This window comes from Pteropus medius, unplaced genomic scaffold, assembly GCF_902729225.1.
Source record: "Pteropus medius unplaced genomic scaffold, Ma_sr-lr_union100, whole genome shotgun sequence".
In the NCBI taxonomy this organism is placed as follows: Eukaryota; Metazoa; Chordata; class Mammalia; order Chiroptera; family Pteropodidae; genus Pteropus; species Pteropus medius.
In genome coordinates this window covers 12,475,548-12,496,690 of record NW_024340701.1, presented here as the reverse complement: position 1 = coordinate 12,496,690, position 21,143 = coordinate 12,475,548, and the positions used below count along the sequence as shown (strand labels likewise).

At 32.4% G+C, this 21,143-nt stretch overlaps 1 protein-coding gene across 2 annotated transcripts in view; it reads right to left on the bottom strand.

The window, feature by feature from the left end:
• Positions 1 to 5,810: 5,810 nt before the first annotated feature.
• Positions 5,811 to 21,143, bottom strand: part of HOOK1 (hook microtubule tethering protein 1) — a 54,774-nt gene continuing 39,441 nt past the window's right edge. The window contains exons 13-22 of one of the 2 annotated variants that reach the window (XM_039887746.1): positions 20,335 to 20,422; positions 20,199 to 20,259; positions 18,460 to 18,600; positions 16,723 to 16,816; positions 14,978 to 15,012; positions 14,314 to 14,396; positions 13,591 to 13,691; positions 10,695 to 10,796; positions 8,548 to 8,616; positions 5,811 to 6,836 (exon numbers count right to left, since the gene is read on the bottom strand). In XM_039887746.1, coding sequence (XP_039743680.1) covers positions 6,666 to 6,836; positions 8,548 to 8,616; positions 10,695 to 10,796; positions 13,591 to 13,691; positions 14,314 to 14,396; positions 14,978 to 15,012; positions 16,723 to 16,816; positions 18,460 to 18,600; positions 20,199 to 20,259; positions 20,335 to 20,422 — 945 coding nt within the window. In that variant the 3' untranslated portion in view covers positions 5,811 to 6,665. The remainder of the gene's footprint in view (positions 6,837 to 8,547; positions 8,617 to 10,694; positions 10,797 to 13,590; positions 13,692 to 14,313; positions 14,397 to 14,977; positions 15,013 to 16,722; positions 16,817 to 18,459; positions 18,601 to 20,198; positions 20,260 to 20,334; positions 20,423 to 21,143) is intronic. The other variant, XM_039887754.1, reaches the window with a different exon arrangement.

Sequence of the window (21,143 nt, the reverse complement as noted above, 5' to 3'; positions counted from 1 at the left end):
GAGATATCACTTCGCACACCCTAGGGTAGCTAAAATAATAAAGACAGACAATAACAAGGGCTGGTGATGATGCAGAAAAGCTGTAACACACATTGCTGGTGGAATTGTGAAATGTTGCAGACGTCTGAGAAAACAGTCTGGCATCACCTCGATGTTTTATATGGAATATATGACTCAGCAGTTTCATTCTTAGGTATATGTATTAGTTTGAGCTGCTATAATAAACACAGCATAAATTGGGGAGCTTATATACAAAAATTTATTTCTCACAGTGCTGGAGGCTGGATCAAGATCAAGGTGCTGGCAGGTTTGGTGTCTGGTGAGGTCCCACTTTCTGATTCATAGTTGACACCATCTTGCTCTGTCCTCACATGATGGAAGAAGATTAGGGAGTTTTCTCAGGCCTCTTTTATAAGGACACTAATCCCACTCATGACCTAATTACCTCCCAAAGGCCCTACCTCCTAATTGCTATCACCTTGGGGCGGTCAGGATTTTACATAAGAATTCTGAAGGGACACAAGCATTTAGACCATAGCAGTACATATAGAAGATCATTGAAACATATTTCCATACAAAAACTTGTACATGGATGTTCATAGTAGCATTATTTATAATAGAAAGTGTTAAGAACCCCAATATCCATCAACTGATTAATGACTAAACAAAATGTGGTATATACATATAGTGGAATATTATTCAGCAATAAAAAGGTAAGACGTACTGATAACATGGATGCACCTTGAAAACGTTATGCTAAATTTAAGAATCTAGTCACAAAAGAACATACTTATATGAATCCAGGTATATGAAATGTCCAAAATAGGCATAGCAAGTAGATTAGTGGTACCAAGGGCTGGGAGGAGGGGAGGGAACAGAGTGACTGCTAATGGGTAAAAGGTTTCTATTTGGGGTGAAAAAATGTTTTAAAATTAGAGAATGGTGATGGCCACACAGTTGCAGAAAAATTTCAAAAATCAGACCAGCGAGAAATCAAGCAGCACTTGGAGGGTTGGAGAAGTCAGGTTTATTACACCGGCGGTCCCAGAGGAGCTAGCACTCTGAAGATCTGGGCCCCAAGCTTAGGGGCAATTTCGCTTTTATATCTGTGCTGTTACAGTTGGCATGGGCTGATTGATTGATTTGTCCTCAGCTGGTTACAGACTAGGAGTTGCTATGGGCTACAGGCAGTTACAGAGCATGAGATTTTCAAACAGGCACTCAGGCAATACATTTGTTATCTAGACAGAACAATCAAAGGGGAAGGTGAGTCCTCAGATGATTTTGAGGTTACTCTGCCCTTTGGCCTATGCAGCAAGCATGTTTACAGAAGCAGAACAAAATGCTGATAACAAGGTTAGTCATTTGAGTGGAAAATTCCTCTTCAACACAATTGTGAAGAAATAAAAACTTCTGATTTATACACTTTATGAGTTTATATGGTACATGAATTCCATCTCAATAAAGCTGTTATAAAAATATGATTTGTGATACCACTAAAAAAGAAGCTTAGGGATATTTGCTGGTTAGTTGTGAAGGTTACATAAAAAATATCCTGGTCTCCTAATTTTTTGCCTATTCAGATAGGCATTCGATCTCTTCAGAGAAACTTGAGACTGAATTTCTAAAGAAAATATTCTGTCCATTATCCGCAAGTTTACTTCAGCTAGCATATATTTGTTGACTTTGTGGAAGATAGTGTGCCAAGTGCTGTGGGAAAAAGAGGAACCAGATCTGGCTCTTCACCTCAAGAAATAGTCTAGAATGACAGACAAGTGGGTGACATTAATGTCACCAAGACAAAAACTTTGAGTTTTTGAAACATTGATTTCTCACCTTGTTTGAGAAATCATGGAAGCATTCAGACAAGGGGAATGTTTGAGTTGAAGCAAAAAGTAAGAGGTAAAATTGCAGGTTTTACCAGTTACCGATAGCAAGTTGCTACAGTGCAGGTGAGCGAGAATGGAGAACTTTACCATCAAGGCCACAGCCGACTTAAGAATCCAACGAACCTGTGTTCTTGAGCAAATCACTGTGTGCAAGGTGAAGTTTGAAAACTTCACCTCACGTTTCTGTGATCTCAGGTCTTGTGGAACTTCAGAGAAATACAGAATGTATACATTCAACCTCGACATCTAGTACAGAGCTGTCCAGTAGAATTTCCTGTGATAGGTATGTTCTGTATCTGTACTGTCCTATATTGTAGACACTAGCCATGTGTGGCTGTAACGAGGAAATAAAATTTAATTAAAATTTACGATTAGATATCTAATGTGGCTAGCAGCCACCATATTGATCAGTGCAGGTCTTAGAACCTTGGTACACTCTTAAATGAACTAGTTACAAAATTTTGTGATGACGTTGGGCCAGCATTTGCCGTACCATTCAGAAACTTAAATTTATAGAATCATAGTCTTTAGGGATCATGGTGATTTATCTAAAGTGAGACAAGACTTCTGTCTCCATCTTTTCATATCTGGCATGTCTACTTCATTCATGGGATTAAACAAATACTTGTTGAGTATACATTAAAAGCAGAATTAAACCTTTCCAAACCCAAGAACATGGGGTACCTACACTTATCTAAAAATTGCATAACTTATTCTGATAAGCCTGTATAGATTGGGAAAGAAGATAGGATGCTAGAAGAAAGAAATCCCCAAATAAAGAAGCTATAAAAATTGCTTAAATAAGAATCTGGATGGGGGTGGGGGTAGGGGGTGCTCCAGAGCTGACATGACTAAATGGTGATTTCGAGGTTCCTTTTTCCTTCTTGGTCCACTGTTCCTGACAGTTACCCTCAGGCACATGACATTCTATAGAGGAAGGGGTAAAGGCTAGGGAAGGCAAACCCATTCTTTTAATAGGTATACATCACTACTGTTCACAGTCGTTGGCCAGAACTTTGTTAAATGACCCCGCCTCGTTACAAGGACATCTGGGAAGTTCTTATTTTTTCCTCCTTGGAAGGAAGGTAAATATAATAAGCTAAAATATGGGGGTTCTATTACTAAATAAAGAGAGAATGAATATTGAGAGATAAGTAGCATTCTCTGACCAAAAAAAAAAATGTTCTGAATTCCACAAAAATGCAAAATATCTAGTGCTGAATATCCAGTGGTGAAATTGGAGATATAACTGGGCAAACCGAAAAATCACTTTTATACATCTTCTCATTCACCAAAAAAAAAAAAAAAAAAAAAATTCAAACATAAAATTAGAATTAAATTATTTTTCTCTACCAATCTAAATATTTCAAGTCCTTTATTTAAAGCAAATAAACGTGGAGTTGTACCTACTAAAAATCCAACAAGAATCATGAGCACAGAATCAGAAAGTTTATTTCTTAAAACACTTTACAACTACTATACTGTTATTGGACAATCATTTATTTAAAATAATATCCTAAATACTTACAAAAATAAATAAAGTATTGCTTCTATTTTTCAAGTGTCAAAGTCTTCACCATAGAAAATAGAAAGAGCCTTTTATAAACATTATATTTAAGCTACATCAAGTTTAATAACTGCACACTATTTTCTTTTATGATTGTAATTTAGTGCTTTAAAAATTTCCAAACTACTCCGCAAGGTACAGGTTCACAATAAGAATGTATGCATATAACCATATAACACTATTTACATAGGAATGATTATCATTAAAAATACAAATAGAGAACCTAACACAGTAGTACTATGCCCTAAAAACCACGCCACAGAGCCAAATGTGCCATTATACAGCAACAGGTGTAGCTGTATCGTGCTAAGATTTAAATTAGCACTCCAGTTATCCAAGATGACACTTTAATGAGGGCTACCCAGTTTAATGTTTCTAGGCAAGGCATTGATTTTAATCTATACTATATCATCAGTTCAACAGCCTTATTCATTGGAAAAATAGAGTGAACTTAAAATATTTCTCAATACATTAAGTTAATCTTAGAATAAACATCACTGTCATATGTATACACACTTTTTATTTTAAAAAGAAAGGGAAATTCATATTCCTTTGAGCAAATGCTCAAAATTAAAGATCATTTCCAAATTGGTCTGTGGTTTTACTTTATTATCACTGGGACATTCAACTCCTTATCACATAGATGAATGCTAAATTTCTCTTTCCTGGTATATGCACTTAAGCTTCACAACACAGACATGTATAATTCATGGTTTATAATGAATATTTATAATGCTTTACCACCCACAGGGTGTCAATCTCACTATATTAACCAGATGTGGGAAAGGATCCCACGTCTGATCAGTTCCTGAATTTCCTTATGATTGCTCACAATAATCCAGAACTTTAAATTACATTAGTCTTGTATAAACACTTAAGTATCAAGCAATTTAAATTCTACTTATAAACCAGAAAAGTGGTAAATCACAAAATTTGTTTTTTCTCTATTAAGAAAAAAGAATCAAGCTTTATGTCATTATTCAGAAATTGCATGAATTACTTAGAAATTCCAAGTATAATAATGGAAAATTTATGAGCAATTGAACTGTGAAAATACTAATTTATTGAAATTGATGTTTTACAATAAATTCTATTAAAAGGGAGCTTGAAGAGCTTATAAAATCTCACTTATAAGTAGTAAATACCAAAGGAGCAGATGTCTTATATGACCAAAATATACCAAAATGCCATATTTAGAAAAATTTAATAAGCATGCTAAAATATTGTCAAAGGCTTGTTTCATTTCACAGAAAGTCACAGGCAAGCAGAGACTACAAGAATATATGAAAATGCAAACCAACGATATATTTGCACTGAAAAAAGACAACAAAATCTAAGAGGTAGTAAATAGAAGTTAACCCTGATAAAACAAAATATCCTGACACATTCTCCTGTCAGAGATCTGAATGCAGTATGAAATTCTTATATTTTCAGTGACTAAAAAAATGTACTGGTAGAGAATCTAAAAACCAAGTACCTAAATATGTAATACTGCTAATGGAACAATATTCATATTTTCAAGAAAAGACTAAGAATAAACTCTAGACCCATGGTCTACATACTTCAGGCCAAATCTGGCCTACCACCAGTTATTGTAAATAAAGTTTTATTGAAATACAGCCACACCTATGTGGTTTACATATACTGTATATGACTGCTGCTTTCATACTTAGTGGCAGAGTTGAGTATTTGCTCCTGATCATATGGCCAACAATGCCCAAAATAATTACTATCTGTCCCTTTATAAAGAAAGTTTGCTGACCCCTGCCTAGTCTAGACATATGCTGATAGGTATGCAGTTGTTGAATAGTACTAGAAAGATTAATTATTAATGTCACAACATAAGGTACTCAACTATAAGGAATGCCAGATGTAAGTCACAATTCAATTCCTTTTCATACTGAAATAGACTTAACAATTTTCTTCTTTTAACTTTTGTGATCTCACATTAAAGATTTCCCTGTTATAAAAAGATTTAGTATGGCACTATCCAACAGAACTCTCTGTAATGATGGAAATATTTTATATCTGCATTGTCCAATATTGTAGCTATTAGCTAATGTGGCTATTGGGCATTTGATCTGTGGCTGGTGCAACCAAGGAACTGGATTTTTTATTTCAATTAATTTAATTAAAATTGCCACATGTGGCTTGTGGCTACAATACTGGACAGCACATATCATACTCAACTAAATTAAAATTCCAAAGTGTGACTTAAAAATGACCAAAAAATTAGAAAGTAACACCTCTGAAAATAAAGAGCTTTGGGCAGAAACAAACTGAATACCATAAACTCAGCCCAAGAGTCCTCAATTAATAATCAAAATCGAATTGATTCCAAGTTACTTCAACACTGTGCTCTTTTTTCAGTGAAGAGGCAAAACCATTATACCATCTTTTTTTTTAGCAGAAACTCTGATATTTTTATGCTTAAAAGCAAAATATTTGTATTCTTCATCAGTTATATTAAAGTGTATGTGAACATTTCACGCAAAATATATTTTTTAGTTTATTTTCCATCAGAAAGTCACCACTTATAAGTCAGTTATTTCTGCTCCTTTAACATTTCAAACAGGCTGCACAGAAGCCCTTGTCTATAGTAGGTACATAGGAGAGGTATAACCTCTTCTGAATCTACAAGATTTCCAATTAGTTACTTTACTATGACAGAGTCATTTCAATAGTCAAATCTTCCAAATGTTACATCTTCTTCTATTAGATGACAAAATATACCCATTCAATCACAGAATTAGAATGTAGAAGTAAAACTGCATATATCAAGTCAAAAAATATAAATCTTGTATAGATCTACATGTGCCTACCTTAAGACGATTTTTATATGGACCAAAACCACAAAACAAATATAGATGTATTTTTAAGGTACATATTACTGATTATACATTGCAAATTAACCAAGTTTGTGGTACAACTGAAAACATTAAATTAAAATATACAAAGTGAATTTGAAATTATAATACTCTCAAAACATAAATGTTTGAGATGTGTGCCTAATTACATCTTCCAATTATTTAAATGTGCTCCCTCAGAGAGATAGCTAATTCTATATTGTTTTCAAAGTCAGCCAGAAAATTAATTCCATGCATTTTGAACAGCTATTTCAGCATCATAAACTTCTTTTTCAATCTGGTAGTTGGTTGAAAGATACAAAATATTTTAAGGGCACTTCTGTTCATGTTTTCTTTTGTAGTTTAATCAGACGTTGTAGCAGAAACTTTAACAGAGAGGTTTCTTCTGGTGTTGGTGATGTGCCGTTGCTGTGCTAAGAAAGATCGTGCAGGAGTACACGCACCAGTGTCTTTGCAAGCACCACTGCTGCTCACTAGTCTAGATTCCATCCCCAGTTTCTGGAATGCTAGACTCTGAACAAAAACAAACAAACAAATAAAATGACTATTTAGAGTTTTAAAGTGCTTATCACATACATAAAGTCATTTAATACTCAAAACAATCCTAAAAACCTGGTGTTTTCATTTTTATAGAGGAAAATACGGGTTCAGAAGTTAATTAATCTGCATATGGTAATGCTAGTAAGGAGAAAACAAAGGCATAAAACCCGGTATCTCTGTTTTAATCCACTAAATATTAAATTGTTAAAAACAGTAGTTTAAAATGTTCTAGAATTATGCTTAATTACAACAACAAAAAAAAGGTTCCAAAACAAATTTTTGTGTTTGGATCATCATTCCACCCACTATAAGCAGAAATAACACAAAAGCTTAGAAAATGGTCTGCTGGATTAACATTAGCACCACTGAGAATTTGTTAAAAATATAAATTCTACCTATAGATTCTACCCAGACCTACTAAGTAAGAAGCTCTGCAGATGAGTCCAATAATTTGTGTTTTAACAAGTCTTCTGATGCATGCTAAGTTTGAAAACCACCGGTATAGTTCAAATTTACTATCTATATAGTGATACATGTCAAAATTATTGTAGTTGTGGCTGCCAGGTTTCTTATTAAGGAGAAACATTACTTCTCTCTCACTAGACCACATAATACAATTTTACTGAAATTAGCATTACCAGTAATTAGTAGAATACATAAAACTGAGTAGATGCTCAAAAATTATAGGTGAAAAAATGAACAAATAAGGCATTATTTGGCTTAGTATCTTTAATGATTTATGTATCAAGAGGCCACAGGAGAACAAATAAACAATACTCAGTCTTCGATATTAACTGAGATAACTAACCCATGAGGGAAGATTCTGGGAATGCTTCACATATTATTTCCTTCAAGACCTTGCTAAATTAAGTAAGATATTACCAAATATAGACTGGAGGGAAAGAAAAGAGCACAAAAAGTATGACAGCATGAAAAAACAAAGCATGTTTGTGGAGGGACAACCAGTTCTATGCAGTGAAGCAAAGGATTCACCTGTGGGGAGTCCAGAAATTGATATTCTCACATACTAAATAAGCAGCACCTGAGGTAGTGGCTGCATTTATTATCTATTCTAGCTGATTAGAATAACCCAAAAGAACCATATACATCATGAAATGCTACTCTTGAAAACATCCTACCCATATTAAGAATAAAGAAGTAAAACACATTTCAGATTAAAAAAAATAAATACATTGAAAGACACACTGAGAGACTTTAGGGGATGTGAAAATAAATGCTGAGTACAAGAAGCACTTAATCTTACATTACACAGATATTCACATTTCTAAAGAAACTATGAAACCCAAATGAAATGTTTTAGAATATTTATGGATTGTTGTGTGTGTGTGCTTCATGTGAACCATTAAAGGTCCATAAGTCATAAAATCAGTTTACTGATTTTGGAAAAGTCAAAACCAATTCAAAACAAACTAAAATATATAGTCAATTTGGATTATGACCACCATTAAAAAACACACACACACACACAAAAAACAGAAGAGAATAAGGCAGAAAATACCTCAATGCGATGCATACAACCAGGGTAACTTTTTTTCAGTTATACTCATAAACATGTATATGTACTGATTCGTGGTATAAGATATATTTCTTTCAATGGTTCCTTGTCAAAATGTTTGATAAACGCTGTTCTAAATATCTAATCATTAGCTGAATTTCAACTCACCTTATTATACCAGGCAGAAACAATGAGTTTTTCTTCATAATCACGGAATTTTGCTACTTTACATTCACTCTGGAAAAAGATATGAAGACTATTAAAATCCCAGAAATAACTCCAAATTACTAAAAATGGAATCATTTCTTCAAATGCTCATTATTGAGAGATTTGAGGAATGCATTCTGAGGTAAATAAAATTGTCAAAGTGTAAACTGAATCATGGAGAAATGCATGTACAACACCTTAGGAAAAAATAAAATTGTGACTAGTAAATATTTATTTCTGGATTTTTACTGGCAGAACAGATATTTAAGAAAACAATAACAACAAAAAACCCCAAGAAACTAGTGATTCTTATGCTACTGTCCCCTGTATCTACAAAAAAAAGTAACAACTGGCTTAGGTAACAAAGCACAGCTGTACCTGTGGAGGAGTCAAAATTAAGGAGAAAAAGGATATAGTAAAAAAATATCCCAGAAAATCCTTTAAAATCTCCTATAAAGCTTAGCATGAATTTTTCTCTTTCAATTCTTGGTAACTTGTATACTAGATTGCCTGTGGCCATAGTTACATGCCAACTAGAGACTAACATCCATTTCTTAATTATCCTAACTCAGCTAATTTTATAATTTTTTTGAGTACCAGGTATAAGTTAGATCATAAAACATTATAATCTTGAAACGCTTGAATGTTCCTACAGCAAGATCATGATGATACAAAAAGCATACAAGAAATGAGGGAGGTAGACACCTTTCTTCTGGCTCAAACCCACTCCAGGCAAAGACTCTCCAGGAAAGATGGCAGACAGAGTAACCTCTGTTATTTACATTACTCTTCTCCTTTTTACTTTCTGCAGTGTGTACAGATGAATGCACATAAATTAATGGCCCACAGGCTGTGACTTAACTGAAGGCTTTTCTCAGAGCTCTAGAGTTAAAGGCACCATTTTATCATCATACTTGTTAGGAAGTTGTATTTCAAACATCAGCAATGGTGTACATTCTCATTGGCTTTCACTGGGAAGTGAGTAGTCAGAGCGACTTAGATTTCTGAGATTCAGCTCAAGTTTCATTATTTTACAGATGAGAAAACTGAGGACCAGAGAGGAAAGGTGACAATTTAAGCAAGTTACCAATAAAGCTATAACCCTGGCCTCTGATTTATGTAATATTTAGTAAAGTACAGAGATATAAGATACAGCCTCTGCCCTCAATTCACTCTGACACAATCAAAAAGAAAAATGCTACTGTGAAATGAATTCATGAGTTCAAAGTACATAAAATCGCTATGAAGAGAACTGACTAAGGAATACAAAAAAAGCTTCTTAGAGGAAGAGAAATTTGAGTTGGATCCTGAAGAATAAATATTATTTGTTCAGAAAGACACCCCTAACCAGTGCTTTTTACAACAACTGACATGAACATGGCTCTGCAGCTACACACATTATTGTGAGAAAGTATATACTGACTTCAATAACAGCATCACCTCTCACAACAATATAAAAGCAGTAGTTTTGAAAAACACTTTGCAAAGGAAATTAGAGCATGCCCAATTGTAAAATCTAAGAATAATTCCATACTGACATACTTAACCCAGCTTGTAAAAATGATATAATCACTGACACAAAAATAACTTTAAAATTTAAAGACTCCACTAATTAATGAGAACATGCCGTTTACCAACATAACTTTGCAAGATTAATAACAGACTGCCACTTTAGTTCAAAAGTTTACTGGGATTTTGAAGTACTTCCTTCTCTCATAAATTCCAACTGGAAAGTTTGTTTGGGTTCAGGCGAGGAACAGGGAGGAGAGATAAGATATATCTGGTTAACTAAGTACAGTACCCTTTTTAAAAGGTGAGCTTGGTTTCACATCCACAAATTTTAAAAGGAACATTACAACAGGACTCTATCAAAAACTAAGGGATATCCATATGACTGGCTGTTATAGAGGGAGAAACAATGCAGCAGGGTACATAAACTACAGAGTTTATGGGCTAGTGAGATGCTCCACAATAAACATATTCAGTGCGAAGACATTATGTTTCTAACATCTTGTGAAACTTGATCATTAATGGCAAATGTATGAGAGCAGTTAATTGTCGGGATTACCCATAATAATTAAGAGAATGAATGAATATGAATGTTTTACCTCCAGAATCTCAATTCTTCTCTCTTTTTCTGCCAACTGCTTTCTAAGTAGCATTATTTCAGCTGATGCTGGATTTAACTTGGGATCTAAAGTTTTTATTACCTGTTTAAAGAAAAAAAAATTACGTTCACTTTATCTTAGCAAATATTGAAATACAAGAACATAGTCTATAAAATCGAGGTAAGTATAAAATCATCCAGAAGTGGCCCAAGAGCTAACTATAGTTTGTCTTACAATCTAATTTGAATAACAAAATTACTTATTCTATAGCTGAGAAATGATACAAAAATTTAGTACGAAAATGGGACAATCCCCATCCCAGAATCAAATTTCCCTTCTCTGAAACTCAGTAAACGGAGATAGTTATTTAGTCTTATCAAACTTTGAGCACTGAGGAATCCTTTCCACATTTATCGAACTTAAGTATTTTTAAAAATATTAAAATTCAATAATTATAATGGAACTTGCTGATTGTACAAGAGTAATATTTGTACATTAGCAGCAATCTTTTTTACTACCACTATCTAGTTAAATGTGATCTAAAATAAGATCAGTATAATAGATATTAATGATTTTGTCTACAAACACTAGGTTGGTGCTCAATCACATTTATGAAAATTACTAAAAGTTTTGTAAAACAAGATGTTTGATCAGAATGTTGTTCAGAGATTTAGCTAAACTATGTAGTCAGCAGTATGGCAGGAAATCATTTCAGAAATGTCAGGAATAAATTACAAGCAAAATGAGAAGTTTCCAATAATAAGGCCATCTGTATGATGTAATTACAAATCTATTAAAAATATTTAAAATTATTTAATGAGGTAGGAAAATGTCATTATTTTACAGAGTTAAAGAAATACCAGAAAGCAATATGTCTAACAATCACTGTGGTTCATTCAAAATGATTTACTGAGTGCCGAATTCGGTAGGCACTGCAACAGATGGGGACAGAGCAGTTTACAATAGACATGGTGCCTGCCCTCATGGAGCTCATATCATACAAATAGACATATTAAATAATTAAATCATAATTTAATTACAAAAAAATCGTAATTTGTTACTTGTAAGTAATAAAAAGTATGGTTGCGACTTTTCTATATTTTGTAAATTTTCTGTAATAGACCTACTTTACTATTGTAACCTCTCCTCTAAATGTTGTGAAAAAAAAAAAAAGAAATTACATTTACCAAATAAGCAACTGTGTTTTAAATGATAGTACTGATGATGGCAAGAATATGGTATTGTCACTTTTTTTTTCCCAATTAGTTATAATTCTTTTAGAGAATCATTTAGAAATATATCAAACATCTTAATAAAATGTTCCTATCCTTTGACCTAATAATTCTTATTGACCCATTAAACTAGGAACAAGGTTAAGATAATAAACCAAAATAAGTCAAAAGCTTCCTGAATAAATATGTTGCCTATAGCCTTATTTCTATGAGCAAAAAAAGAAATGGAAATAATTTCCCACAGTAGGATGACGACTAAGTAAACTATGATATATCCCACACAACTGAATATTATGCAGTCAGCCATTCTTTTACTTTTGCAAAGTCTGTTCTATAAGTGTGATGTCTATCTTGTTTAGTGCTGTGTTCCCAGTTGCTTAGTATAATATGTACTCAATAAATATTAAATTATATTTATACAACACATGAGGAAATGATTTTAAGTTTTAAAAATACAAATCACATAAGATATATATACAACACATACATACGTGTGTGTGTGTGTGTGTGTGTATGCATATAATGGTCAAAAAGCATAGAGAAAATATGCATTAAAAAATTCATTGTTAAGAAAATGTACCAAGAAGTTAATAACAGTTGTCTCTGGGGACCTTTCTATACTTTACACTTCTTACTAAAGGCATTTATACTTTTGTAATGGACAGACACTAAACTGGATGTTTACCAAGTCCTGCTTTCCTAGAAGCTGAATGTGGCTACTGCCTGAGTTCTGCTCACTAAAGTGAAAATAAAAGTTGTTCGCACTGTTTCTAGCTTGACTTGTTACATATCTCCTATAGAATCCGTGCTCTCTTCCCTCATCTACCAGTTGGACAATGTCAAGTGAACTTGGAAATTCTATGTGGAAGAAGGCAGAGCCTTCGTCAGCTTAGGGCTGTGAATGACTGCATGGAGCAGAGTACCTTCCCCACTGATGACTAAATTTTGTGTGATCAAAAAGTAAACTTCTATCTTGTTAAGTCTTAAGATCTTGGGGTTTATCTGTTGCTGCAGGATTATTTATGCCTTAATGAATATTATATAAAACTTAAACATAAAAGAGTAGACATTTACAGTATTTTAAAGCTTTGTCATAAAATTCTCTTTTTATTCAGTAAATAGAGTACATTGGCATTTGCTGAGTGAGAACACTTACAGTTAATTAGGAAAATGCATGGTATTCACGGAAATAAAAGATTTTATAAAAACAGTGCTTACAGATAATAAAAAGTGTAAAATAAAGAAAAAGAACATTTAGCGTGGTGAACATTACAACTGTGTTGAACTGTCTAATGTAGACAATGCTAAAACAATTTCAAACAAGTTTGAAAAGCTAAATTTTCACAAACAGCAAATGGGCCTTCCTTTTAAGAGCTACAGATGTCATATATTAGAGTAGTCATTTTCTCTAAGGAAGTCTCTACAGTCCATGTTTAAACTGTTTCTATAAGCCATGTATTTGCTTTATCTGATGCTGATCGGTGAGAAGGAGAGAACACAAGGATTGACATGGAGACAGACACACCAGGAACCTGACCAGCAAGGAAGGGTAGTGGGGAGCAAGGTGACAATGATTTATATACAAGAGCAGTACAAACAGGTGGAACAGGCCTGTTTAGAACTTGACTCACAAAGACTTGAATTCTGTAAAATAAGTCACTCACATTTCTTGCTTTCTCTAAGTACATTTTGTATCGTTCCTCCATTGCTTTCATATCTTCGTCTTTCTTCTGAAGAGCAGCTTCAAGTTCATTGATCTTTTGTGCTATTGTTGAAAATGAAATGAAACATGACCAATTACTACCTATTTAATTCTCCATCCTCACACAAAAAATATTTATCATATTTTTTTCTAAGGATTGATAAGAGAACACAGAGATAGATATCTTTTATTTATTCTTTGTAGTAAATTCTTACCTAAAACTTTTGAACTACAACAATACATCCTTGATCATTTTGTATTATTTTTTTCTTAAAAAATATTTATAATCTGCTTTATCTAGTTATTTCTCTCCTTTCTACCAAGTATTTCAATGAGCAAATATATCTTACAATGTAAGTACAATCATCATAAGAGAATATAAAGCATTCTTTCTATATACTGTTCGAAGTTCATTTTAAATTCTTTTATTTATAATTTCATAGTATTAATTCTATTATATTTTATAATGTTTGATACTCCTACATATACATCAGTTCATTTATTAGATTTACTTTGCCTTTTTGTTTTAAGATTAGATCATTTAATTTCTTAAATCACTAAAAATTATCATGGGACTTATTTGCAACATATGTATTGATGCATTGTTTGAAGACTTATACACAGTTATCGTGTCCGTCAACTAAAACAGTAAAGTCCTTAGATTCAGGTTTTTATAAATACCTACCATTTTGGTTTACATCTGGCTGAAGATCTTCAATGAGCTCTTGTTTCTTCTGTAATTCTTCATGGACCTCTGTTAGTTTTTCCCTAAGTAGTGGAAAGAACATGGAACTTTGGAGCCAAACAGATCTAAGAACGAAAACTGGTTTCTACTATATAACACTAGTGGACTAAGGGCAAGTCACTTTCTGATCCTCAGTTTCCTCACCTGTGAAAATGGGAATAACACCTGCCAAATATTATAGAGGTTGTTGTAAAGATGTAAACTAGTTGGCACATGATGGGTGCCAAAAATGTTAAATTTTTCCACCTCACTATCTCTGCTTTCTAAGAAAGTTTAAGAAAATATTTTATAGGATAAATATCCTACATTTCCACATAATCTAGCTGTGATAGTTGCCTGCTTTATAAACTCTTCAAATGACATTAATAATAGAGAAATATTGAAGTTTGGGATCATTGGCATGCAGGCTGAACCTTTTTACATGTTTTTCTTTTCACTTTTTGGTGGCAGTGGTGAATGTTCAATTGGCATTTGCTTTTATAAAACAAACAAAAAAGCAGGGTATTTGCTTTTATAAACAAAATCAGAAAAAGGATATTAACTTTAGAAGCTTTTTAAAACCCTTCCCCTCTCATATTTGAAATGAAATATCAGTTTTACTTACATATGAGCTTCCAACTTCTGCTTTAGTTTGCTGGACTATAAAAATTAAAAAAAGGTGCTGTAAGATAACTATCGTGGTAAAGATAAATTTTCCAGATGTTAACATCTCTTTACCTCTTTTTGAAGGTGTATTATTCAAAGTTAGAAATGTCTTAAAAATTTGTATTTCTAATAATAAACTTGTAGAACATAAAATTTTAGGTATTTTTTCACTTCAAAGGGGAAACGAAAGGAGACTAGGAAATTAGAAGAGTACAACGGCAGAAGAAAAAATGCTTCAGATTTCTGAATGCAATGCAAATAACATTTGAACTTGAAGAAAAAAATAGCAAATGCAAGATAACTGTGACATATGGAGGAGTATCAAACACTTAAATGCCTAAAGAATCATTTATTTAAAATAAAAATTTTAAGATTTTAGGCTTTTAGTGAATAGATTTAAAGAACTAAATTATCTTATAATTTAGTGAACAGACTTAAAGAACTAAATTACCATTATAAATGCAAGCACTTTAATATTGACATCAAAATGAAGCAACTGAATTTTGTTAAAAAATAAAATGTAAAACATAAAATTTCCTCTTTCAAAAAACAGGAATTTAAATCACAATAGTAGTTCTGTATCTCTACTGAATAGCTATAGCGGTTTAAAATATACAATCTAAAACATAATTTAGATACCAAAAACTTTAAAAAAATAACGAAATTTTAAATCTTGAAAACACTGCAATCCAAAATGTACTCCCTCAAATAAATCTCATTTAAAAGTATTCCCTAATGTGCCTTAAAAATATATTTGTATTAGAGAGGTTACAATACCGTATATATGCACATATGAGATGCCGCCATGCATGAGACGATTTCTATTTTCCAAGCCCCCAGGGAAAAAAGAGAAAATCACATAAAGCATAAAAAAGACAGAAAGGAAATGTAACCCTTTCAATCTTCCTCTTCATCTCTTTAATACTTACGCTCCCCTAGTTTTCTCCCCTTCAATAACACAAGTAGAATCGCCTACCATTCTATCTAATCAATATCTGCCTAACACATAGCTAGTCTTATCTTTTTATTGTTGTTTTAGTTAAATATATCCCTCTATTGATTATTACTTCTTTCCTCTTCTATATACAGAGATCAAACTATAAAAAACATTGGTAGGCATATTTAGGCTGTCTGATCTCTTCTAAGTCCTCATATTTCTGTCTTCACAATATTTGCCATCAAAATCCATTAGAAGTGGCAGGTCACGAGTCACTATGGAAAGAGGGAAGACATAAGGGATAATGTACTCAAGACTGCATTAAGGTTTCTGTCCTTTTGGAGGGTGGTATGAAATATTTCTTGGATGTTCTTTTGGTAGAAATCATTTTCTTATCCTTTTCCTATTAGAAGTTTTCCTCAATTCTGATTGCTGCTTACTCTCACTAGGTTTTTCCTCAGGCCAGCCCTTTTGTGATCCCAGCAGAATTGTGAAGAACTCAATTATAGCATGTTATCAATCTGGAATTACCATGAACTTAGGTATAGCTGTTGAAGTAGGATAGAAATCACCTTCCAATACATATGATCAATGTATAGGCTCCAAATTGGCAAAATCACTGCATCTGTTATGCAGATATATACGGTATTTAAGGGTATCATTAATAATAAGAGTAGCACATTCAAATACAAGATTAATTTGGGCATCAGGAACTATTATAGAGAGTCCATACACAGCAGAATTAGTACAGTTTTTAAGTTACTTACACTTTCTCCTTCAGACTTTGAGCCTTGTTCCTGTAAAGACTTCTGGAGGTCTTCAATCTGCTGCTGTAATTCTCGGATGCGCTCTTTGCTCAGCCTATTTTAATATGAATCATATGTGTTTATTTGTATTGAAAGTCAAAGTAATTAAGGATCTATAAGCTGCATTTATGCAATTTAACTCATAAAATATACTTTTAATAGCAATAACAAATGCCAAACAATCACCTGTAGCTAGGTATAATATATAGTATATAGAAGTCTGTTTTCAAGGAAAAGAAGACATTTTTATCCTGAAAGCACATATACCCACATTTAAAAATTTGAAGTACTTTATGTGTCAGTGGCAAAAGCACAGCATTTCTGCACTGTACGCATTGGTATAAAAATGAGAAAACAAGCTCAATTTTCCTACAGTTGTATTTTTAATGAATAAACACGAAGTTTCCTTTTCTTATTTCAGATTTCACAATGTACTGGGAGAAGAGGAAGGTCAACATTTTCCAGTTATTTCTTCATGACTTGTTATTGAAGAGACTGGCGCTAGTAACTAGTGCAGATTTTTAACTTGGCATCATCTCATTCCTTAAAGCCCTGCTTAAGAGTTGTCTCCATTGGAAGTTACCAGCTAGATAGCATCTGTCCGACTCTCTGTATGACTCTTTGTTTCTCTGTCTCTCTGACTCTCCCTCTAATTATATATAGAAATATATAAAATTTTTCACCTGTCTATCTTCCTATGTTAACTCTCTAAAAACTGAAACTTAGTATCTCCAGTGTCGAATGATATTGAATTGTATAGGATATAATCTTTAATGGTCTCTTCAGAAAGCTAAAATATTATTGTTTTTTAACTGCAGTTGATGAAATAATATACATACAAGTATGAGAGACAAGGCTCAAATGTCTCTAAAATTCCTAGTGGTCTCTACAATCCAATAAAGAAAGGTTGGTCAAATAAATCTAAATACCCTTACTATAAGTATGCTATTTATAAGGGGCAGATTAGCATTGTGGTCAACAGCAAAGACTGAGGAGTCATATTGACAGAGGGTTCAAATGTAGGATCCAGAACTGATGAAACTTTAGGTCAGTTAATCTCCTTTTACCTCAGCTTCCTTATCCATAAAAAAAGAGATAGTCATAGTTATTACTTCATAGAGTTATTGTGAAGACTTGCTGAATATAAAAAATGTGCTTATAAAAGTACCTGGTATATAGTAAGCACTACATAAAGTTATTTTTTTTTATATGACAATCTTTGAACACCTCATTGGTATCAGATAAGTACACCATTTACTTTAAACACATTATCTGTTAATATTCATAACCTGCAATTAGGTATCACCTCCAATTTATAGCTGAAGACACCAAGTGTTTATTTAAGTAACTTGCCCAGAATCAAATAGTTTAAGAAGAGATGGGATTCAAATTTCACTCCACAACCTGTCCCATCTATGCACCACACTGCAGTAAAAAGCCAGAATGTCATTCGTTAAATTTTCTGTCAATTGTGAAGACATCCAAATAAAATTCAAGAATAAGCAACCTGATTAACAAAGTCTGATAAAAGTAATGGGTAGTGAGACTAAAAAAAAAAAAAAAAAAAAAAAAAATTAAAAAAATCTTCTTCTAAAAATCCTAAATATTTTAACTACAATGATATTTTCCACTTCTGTGAATCAAGACTTTGTCATTAGGTAATTAAATCACCATGCCAATTATAAAGGAGTGAGTCACCTTTGCTCTGTTTCCAGTTCATTCATCTTGCGGTGCTTCTGTTCTAGCTGCTCTTGAAGTTCTTCAATACGTTGGTTCTCAGTACCTTCCTGCTGTAAGCGAAGCATCTTATTTTCATGCTGCAGTCGAATAAACACCTCCCTGATGATGAAAAGTAAAATTTGTTTTTAAATGGCTTAAATGTAAGAGTTTTTATATTCTTCTTTTAGAAATAGGAAATTCCTGTCCACTCAATAGCTGTTGTTTTAAAATATTACTAAAGCTTCTTAAAGTTTTTAAGAAAAAACTATATACATTGTAAAACTAAGTCTCGAAATACAAGTAGTATATTTTTAAAGGTATAGATATGATTATGTTATATATCACTAAATGTTTATTATGCAAATTCCTAACAGATAATATGAATTATTTTACTTTGATAATTTTGAAGTTATTTGCTAAAGGTAGTATACAGCATATCCTTAGAAAACATACAAAAGAAAAGCAATAGATTTAAGGAACTATAGTTTGACTAAAATTTTTAAATATACTTTTATGATAATGGCAGTCATAGGACTATTTCCAGAATTTTTTGATTTTAGAAAAAAATTAATTAAAGGTTTACATACATGTTTTTAAAATGCAAATGATAGAAATGGTATTAAATGTAAAAGTAATGATCACCTACCTGCTGCCCTCCTAAGTCACATTCCACAAAAGCAACTAATTTCAATTAATCTCAATTTTTGTTCTTTTTAATGCCAGCATCATAAAGTTAAATAGGCTCATCTTTTAAAAACAATATTAATATCACTAGTTATTAATAACTAAAAAATACAAGTTGGTTTCCAGTCTAGCATGTAAGGATCTATATTTTAACCGAAAACTAAACAAACTTAAAATTAATGACTTCGTAAACATTATGCTCAGTGAAAGAAGTCGGTCATAAAAGGCCACATATTGTATGATTCCATACATATGAAATGTCCAATGGATAGAGACAAAGAATAAATTATAGGTTGCCTGGGGATGTAATTAGAGGGAAAGCAGGAATGGAGAAATACTTATAGGTACAGAGTATCTGTTGGGGAAGATAAAAAAGCTCTAAAATTTGATAGCAAGGATGGTTGCCCAACTCTGTGATTATACTAAAACCTTCCAAACTACATTTTTAAACATATGAATTATGTTTCAATAAAGCCATTTATAAAGAGTAGAATCTGAAGTAATGAAATAAAATTGTTGTCCCTAAAATGAAAATAAAACCATAAAAATACCAATTAGTCAAATGGCTATAAGTAACATAGCTGTAAAATACCAAAATACCAAGATAAAAGTTGAGTGAAGAAGGGACCCTAAGGTTTGTATTTCATTTAACTTCTGCTTAATCCTCCTGCTATTATTGACAGCTCCTCTCTTCACTTTTTTTTTTTTAACCAATGAGGATTTGAATGTCATGTATTAAAAGAGTTTTCCATAGACTTTAAGGGTAGGTAAAGAAATTCAACACAAAAAAGGTCATATTATAAAAACCAGAATATATCATTGAGCTGGTTTAGAAATTTTACTTCTGATAAATTTAAAAACTGTTATAATAGCAATAATGATATGTTAGAAAATTCAACCAGATGAGACAAAATAATTTTGAGCTCTATGACTCACAAAATGAAAAGTTTAAAAGGCTAAAAAATTTACCAAAAAAAAAAGAGTCGCATTTCTAATATTAATTATGGATTTTCAATTAATAAAAACAAATTTACCTGTATTCCACTGGCATAATCTCAGCAGCAAGATTCTCGTAACTCTTTGCAGCAGATGCATCTAAACAATAACAAAACAGATTAACATTTCAGTAATTCTACCATTAAAGAAAACTCTTCTAAATCCAACATTTACCTGTTTGGTTTAGGTGATCCTGCTGTACTTGGGAACATCGCAGCTCTTCATTTGTTTCTTTCAGAGTATCACGTTGTTCTATTAGTCTCTAAAAAAGAATTATTTAAGCAAAACATTTAATTCTGCCCATAGGCAGTGTATTTTATGCTTACAATAATTTATCTTAACAAGTTAATTTGGAAATTGTTGCTTAGTTAATTAAAAATTTTAGTAAGTTTTAGTGCTAAGGGCTAATTTTCTCTTGCATAAATCCCATAAATAATGGTCTTAATCTTTATATAGCACAAAGCTTGTGATTTCCCTATTAGACAGTTTATCTTTGAATAAAATGAATGTAATTATGCAACGGAGTACAAATATGTAATTGTAGAGTAATAAAAGAAACATGGACTTTGGAAGCAAAGAGGTCATGGCTGGAATTCCAGTTTCACTATTTACAAGCTATATTACCCAGGGCAAAGTATTCAATTCTTTGGCTTTAGTATCCTTATCAGCAAAATGAAAATATTGGTACACAAACCCTTGCAAAGGTGTACTGAGTAACAAATGAGATGAGGTTTGTGTCAAGTATCTAGAATACAGTCTGGTGTGTAAAAGATGATGGAAACATTTCTTTTTATCCCTGCTCTGAAATTCTACTGAAAGAAGTAATAAGTAGGATCCTGAAAGTATGAATTTGTAAAAAAAAAACACTATTTCCCAAAGACAGCATGCTAGGACTTCATATCATTAGCTGTATCATTTCAGAGCCCACAGCCAATGACAAATTTCTATGTTCTGTATAAAATGCTTACGTTTAAATCATTTTC